Genomic DNA, 6539 nt, shown 5'->3' with positions numbered 1-6539 from the left:
GATAAATAGGATTTTATAAAAATTAAAGGCTTTTGCTCTTCAAAAGACACTGTTAAGACCACCCAGCTGATCTGAGGAGCTTTTAAACAGGTATGGAGGAGCAATGGCTGAAAGGAGATGAGCTTGTGTAGGAGGAGAGGATTGATTTTGGTCTCGACAGAACCATTCTGACTCATATTCATAGTGTAGTAGAAGCAGCTCAGACTGAGATGCAGATTTGGTTCTGAAATCTGGCCCTGGCTCACAATAGCTCTGTAACCTTGGCGAGTTTGGAATAACATGGAGTGTGAATAAATAAAACATCTGTATGTCATTATCTCCTTCTTTATAAAATAAGGATGATGCTATCTTTCCTGGCTACCTCTCTGGGTTCTTTTCTGAGGATCAGATGAGACCATGCATATGAATGCATCTTGAAGAACATAAGACTCATACAAGGTGAGAGGAACTATTACAGTATTTTCACCTGCCTTCCCCTCTATGCTGAGATGATCCAATAACTCTGTGTGTGAGGAAAAGATTTAAGCATTATGACCTGCTACATATTTATTTAGCAAGTAAATAAAAAGGAGACATTTTCTTGTTATACTTAGTACTTAGGAGTAGGCTCTTGAAGACTGAAAACTCTCAAGAGCCAAAGAAGGGTTTGAGTTTTGGACACTATGGTAAGTAGAAGGGGGTGGGGTTTCTATAGGGATGGAAAGGTTGAGGGGGGTCAGAAAGAAGGATTCACAATATTGTTTAAACTCAGAAGAGGTTAATCCCTACTTTGCATTCCTCTTTCTGGTCTCTGACCTGGTGGACCCCTTCGCTTTGACATATATGGAATGCATCCACTTCAGTGTGTAGAGTGGAAGCAAGCTCAAGCTGACCCTGAAACTGGCCAATGGGAAAAGAAGTCTGTCTGGAGTCTATATTCTTTAACCATGCAGTGTTTATTAAAAAAGAAAAGAATGTTGAGAGATGGGTTTGGGGAACAGAGAAGACAGAGGACAGAGAAGAATGTGTAACAGAGCATGGATAGAGGAGAAAAGATACTTGAGCATACTGTCTGACACTCAGGCAGAGGCAAATGTGATCAGATGTTGACTGGGGAAAAAACTAACTATAAATTGAGCCCAGTAAGGTGATGGAGAATTTTTGCTGCCTGAGTCAGAGCAGGAAGCAAGGGTACAGGCTTCTAGATCTTGTTGCAGAATGACTCATTCTGACAGCATATAATTTGCATCCTGGTTCCGTGGGAGAAGAGGTTCATAGATGGGCACATGTTCTCACACCCCTGAACCATGAATTGGAGTTTTCCACCTGAAAGAATCAGAGACACACTGCAGTGAGTGGAAGGCTTCCTCCTCCAGCTTTAGCCTTCATCGATGGTCCCCAGTGTCCCCATACAGGCACAACCAAGACCTCCAACTTGTTCTTCCCTCTCCCCTTCTGGGCCCTTCCCCCATCAGTTGCCCCCTCCCTTTAGAGAGGGACCAGACAAACCACAAGGGAAGTCAGGCAGTGTGGTTCATGGAATGTAAGTAACTAAGATCCCTTATTTTGGGGATGAGGAATAAGTGTGGAGACATGTGAGAATGTACTCAGATAGGTCTGGCAAACTGTGAACACAGACTGATAGACAATTGTTTATTAGTTTATTGATTTATTCAGTATTTACTAAATGCCTCCCATGTTCTGCGCATTGTGCTAAGTGCTAGGAATATATAGCCATGAGCAAGATAGACACAGTCCTAAGCTTACAGTCAATGTCTTAATGGCTCGAGGGGCATCTCACACATTTAACAGGAATAGACAGCCAGTCTACCTGCCTCCTTTTAAGACATTGTAGACCTATTGGAAAGGGCCTCTACCTTTCTATCAGCAGCTGGAATTCTACTCTTAATTCTTGAAAGGATAAGGTTCTTCTGAATCTCCAAGTTTCTGGGGAATCACAGCTTGATCCTTCTCAGGTCCCTGCCACCCCAACTGCTCCTCATCAAGACTCAGGTTGGTTAATGTGTTCTCTGGCAAAGATTGCCTCATGAAGTTCCCACATACCTTCAAATATCTTCTTTAACATGCACTGCTGGGAATTCTGAGTGGAGCATACTCCTTCTCCACGAAGACATTTTCCTTGATCGTTCATAAAGGAGCATGTGTGGCAATTTAAAACGGCGCCTGAAAATTTAAGATAAAGCCTGATGAAATTCCCTTATGGACCAGGTGTGTAGCCTTGAGTCATACATCTGGGGAGGGATGATGGGCAATAAGCAGCTTGGATACAATACATTTCATTTCTTGGTTCTTGTTGGATATCTGAGACCCCTGTGTCTGATAGGGCATATTCTCTTTCCTGTACCAAAGGAAATTCCTTTATTCTTACTGCCTCATCTATGATTTTCACCACTGGTGAATCCCAAATTTCCCTCTCTAATACTGACTTTTACTCCAATTCATATCTCCATTGGCTTCCTGGACATTTACAATTCAATGCCGTTCTGCTATGTCTAACTCAATAGGCGCAAAGTAGAATTTATTACGTGATATTTTGTACTCCCCATCATACTGTCACTTATCCACAAGGCACAAACACTTGGAGTAAAATTTGACCAATTCATGAGCTATGTTAGAATATGCTAATGTTGCAAACCCTGTAAAGAGTCTGCATCATTCTCCATTTTCAAACTGACCTCATTGATGGTCAATTTATCACAAAGGGCAGTCTCTGAAATGCTTTTGTTTCCCCTTTTTTACTATCTCCACTGGCAATTCCCTAGTTAAGGAAGCATAAAGAATTAGAAAGCATATGGGCTTTGGAGTCTGACCGACCTAAGTTTGAATCCAAGGTTGGCTACTTTCTAGCCTTATGATGTTAGCCTCACTTCTCTCATCTGAAAATTTGGAATACAACTACTTATGCAATGGGGTAAAAAATGAAGTATTTGAGTTTGGTAATAACTTGAGGCATCAAACTTTGGATCTTGTTTTCCTTCCTTGAGCAATTTCTTTTTAGTAAGATCTAAAGAACTACAGTTGTCTTGGGAGCTTATTTCGATAGCTAACAGACAAAAGTGTCTGCGTGTTTTACTTTCTGTGTTCAAACAACAAAAAATCCAAGGAGCCACCAGCTCCAGTGCTAGACATCTCTAGGGGTTTGCAAAGCATTCTAACATAGTTTGTTAAGAGGCAGATTTAGTATGAAGCTCATGAAGGTTAGCCTTATATGAGCTCCTTCCAGGGGAGCTGTGGGCATTTGTACACAAAATTTCTCATGTAGAGTGAAGTTGGATGGACTGCTAGCATTTTGTATTTGTGTTATTTTTCTTAAGGAGGGCCCTCCAAATTGTTTAGCTTTCAGGAGCCCACAAAACCTGAATCCTACCTCTCGGTGTTATTATAAAGAGAGTCTTTGGGGGAGCTGTTTGTGAACTATTCTTTCCTCTATGTTATTTGCTTAAAATTGGGTTTCTTGAAGTGTCGCCTACTTCCCACCTGAAGTCAAGGACTAGCATCCATCCAAATGTGGTTCACCTGAAAATGTGCTTGTTGATGGACTGCCTGAAGGCTGTTCACCCAGTGGCTTTTCACCTGAAGGCTGTTCAACTGAAGCCTGTTCACCTGAAGGCTGTTCACTTGAAGACAGTTCACCTGAAGCCTGTTCAACTGAAGACTGTTCACCAGAAGGCTGTTCACCCAAAGGCTGTTCACCTGAAGGCTGTTCACCAGAAACGTGCTCACCGGCAGCGTGCTCACCTGAAGCGTGTTCAATTGCAGCGTGTTCACCTGCATCCTGCTCACCTGAAGCATGTTCAGCCACAGTGTGCTCACCTGCAGCATGCTCACCCGCAGTATGCTCACTCACAGCGTGCTCACTTGCAGTGTGCTCACTCGAAGTGTGTTCAACCGATGCGTGCTTGCCTGAAGCATGCTCACTTAAAGTGTTCTCGCCTGAAGAAGTCTCGTATAAAGATTCACCATCTGAAGGGTTTGCAAGTGAAAAGTACTCACCTGAAAATTACCACACTGAAGCTTGGTGATCCATGGACCAGGAGACTCATCAGACTGACCTGATGCTCCTGGCATGGAGAAGTAGCAGAAGAGAGATGGTGAAAGTGAGAGAAAGATGTCTGAGGTAAAGACTACTTCCCTATGAAGTCAGGCTAATGTTGTGGGATTCCTGGGTTTCCTGTGGGCCTAGATCAGGCACCTGAAGATATTGTAGATGTTGGAGGAAGTCAACTAATTACCCAAGAGACAATGAAGGACAGAGATGTTGATGAAACACAGATACCACATCTGGGATTGAAGGAAGTATTTTAAGACCTACAATATTAACAAATGCATAGGTAAGGGGTGGCTCACCTATGTCCCAAAATCACCTGAGGGGAAATGTGCCTCCCTGACAGAGCCAGCATCAGGAAATCAATGTATCATCACTCATGTAATCAGAAGTCCACCACCAGCCTTCCCTCCAGGTCCTTTATGTGTGAAAGGCAGGAAGAATGGAGATACAAGTGGGAGAGAGAAAGCAAGCCATTTTCAATAGATGAGTAATTCTGGCCAAAATTGAGGTTGGAAGATTTTAACCTTTGGACAAGATATATTTTAAACTAGAGATGACAAATATCTAATGAACACACAAAAATTATCAGAAAGGATTAAGACACCTTTATTTGGCAAGTTCAAGTTCTTGCCCACACTCAATCCCCAATCCATGTGGGTTGTGGACTCAAAGCAAAGCTGCTATCAATTATTAAGATAAAGACATTCTTTGCTTATATATCTCTGAATTGAGATTCCTTGTGACATGCCATTTACACGCACTTCATGTAGTTGTCATGAGTGTTCAGTGAGATACATTGTGATGTGCCTAGTCCATTGCCTAAGTGCTTAATTAATTTTAGTTTCTCTCCTCCCCACATTATACTAGGAATTACAAAACTCTTAGCTGGTCATTCTCTCTGGCTGGTATCTTCTACATTTAATCCATCTCATCAGTGACTGTCAAACAAGTGTTCCTTAAGTACGACTTTCATTTTATTGACTGTAACATCAAACAATTTGATTATTACTCTTTGATTAGACTGAGTAACCTAGAAGAGGGCAAGTAGAGTATGATGACTGAGTTATTCATCCTAGCCACAAGCTTAGAGGAATTATAGGATCTTTGAGGCTGAGATAGCCTAAGGCTTCAAAGTACTCTAGCTCTGTAAGATTCCTGCAATAGAATATATATATTCTGGGTAATCTGCAGTTGTTATAATCAATGACTTTCTGAAAGACTAGGATTAGAATATGCTGACAAAGGAAAGGTAAGATTTAGTGAGGCTTTTAAGAGGTTTTTATTTTAAAAAGTTGTTATAAAAATATTATCTGCTTGACTGATTCTTCAATAGTTACTGGAAGTTTTAATAAAGAGATATTTCTGATATAGAAAGGAGGGTTGAAAAAGCACACTAATTTCTTAATCATTCTTAAAGTTTATGACTCACTGCTTCACCACGTGGCTGGCACATCTGGTAGCTATGTATCTACGTTTCTGAGTCAACTTTTGAAAGTCTAAGGAAGCAAAAAACAAAATCTTTGATAACTGACAGTGCAGAAAACACTGTCATTTAACCGACAGCTCAGAGCTCATGGCCTCTCTCTTCTCCAGTAGGAGGATGGAGGGAACACAGCTCACTATGAATGCGGATCTTGGAAGGGGAAATACAGACACCTGGATGCATAGAACATAGCCATGAAGGAGAGACTTGTAAGGTCTCTGGCCCATAGTCCTGCTGTGTTGTGAGACGGCTTTCTGCGCACATCACATTCCCATCTCCTTATGTCTTTCTTTGGCACATTAACTACACAAAGATCCCTCATACTCAGTTCATTGTGACAAACCTTCATTGGACTTCTGCAGCACACCTAGACCTATCTCCTCATCTCACAGAGCATTGGGTACAAATATTGAGTGGCTGAAAGAAGTAGGAATGAGACTGTGCCAGGCCAGTGGGCCCCTCTGATGGTAAAGCCATAACTAGGAGGAATCAACTGGTTCAGGAGCTCTCAGAGTTGAGCTTGTTTCTGAGTCAGATTGATTCGGGTAACCAAGATATTGGTCTTTCTTCTTCAAGGGCTGAAACACTTTAAAGAGGTCTCTTACATATCCACCCAAAGCCCAGGTGGAGGACTCACCTCTGGCATATCCGAGCAGATAAAGGCTCATTAGTAAGAGAAACTTCTTCATCTGGATTTTGGGAAGGAGGGGACCGTTATGTGGGGCACCCAAGAGCTGTGGAGAAAAACTGTGAGAAGAAGCTCCCAATGCTGAGTTACAGCTTCTGGGAATTCTAGAACCTCAGAAACAACCCATGTTACCTCACAATGGGTTGTGCTCTGAGGTTCTCATGAAGCCTTTTAGGTGGGTTGGCCCTCTGACAACCCATAGCAAATTGTACCAGTGAAGGCTAATTTTCCATGTGTAAGGTGGTGTGTGGGGCATTCTGCCCTATCTTAAAAAAAAAATATCTTATTACCAAAATAACATATACTGTTTATAATAAATT

General features: G+C 41.9%; 1 protein-coding gene across 1 annotated transcript; it reads right to left on the bottom strand.

The window, feature by feature from the left end:
* Positions 1-1180: 1180 nt before the first annotated feature.
* Positions 1181-6220, bottom strand: LOC106836043 (acrosomal protein SP-10). The gene is made up of 6 exons (XM_070491495.1): positions 6145-6220; positions 4008-4038; positions 3761-3857; positions 3517-3700; positions 2044-2163; positions 1181-1305 (listed from the first exon to the last, which is right to left on the bottom strand). Exons 1-6 carry the CDS (start codon positions 6218-6220, stop codon positions 1181-1183), a joined length of 633 nt encoding a protein of 210 aa, XP_070347596.1.
* Between the last annotated feature and the right edge of the window lie 319 nt (positions 6221-6539).

The sequence above is a fragment of the Equus asinus genome, chromosome 20 (genome assembly GCF_041296235.1).
Source record: "Equus asinus isolate D_3611 breed Donkey chromosome 20, EquAss-T2T_v2, whole genome shotgun sequence".
NCBI classification, from domain to species: Eukaryota; Metazoa; Chordata; class Mammalia; order Perissodactyla; family Equidae; genus Equus; species Equus asinus.
The sequence above is the reverse complement of the archived record's forward strand: the minus strand, read 5'-3'. Positions and strand labels throughout refer to the sequence as shown.

What these genes read in the sequence shown, in the direction of transcription:
- LOC106836043 (XM_070491495.1), bottom strand. Translation starts at nt 6,220, where the DNA reads ATGAAGAAGTTTCTCTTACTAATGAGCCTTTATCTGCTCGGATATGCC. An exon ending in GTCCTCCACCTGGGCTTTGG is followed by an intron (nt 4,039 to 6,144) that starts GTGGATATGTAA and finishes CAGTCTGATGAG; the next exon opens with TCTCCTGGTCCATGGATCAC. An exon ending in ATGGATCACCAAGCTTCAGT is followed by an intron (nt 3,858 to 4,007) that starts GTGGTAATTTTC and finishes GCACACTGCAAG; the next exon opens with TGAGCACGCTGTGAGTGAGC.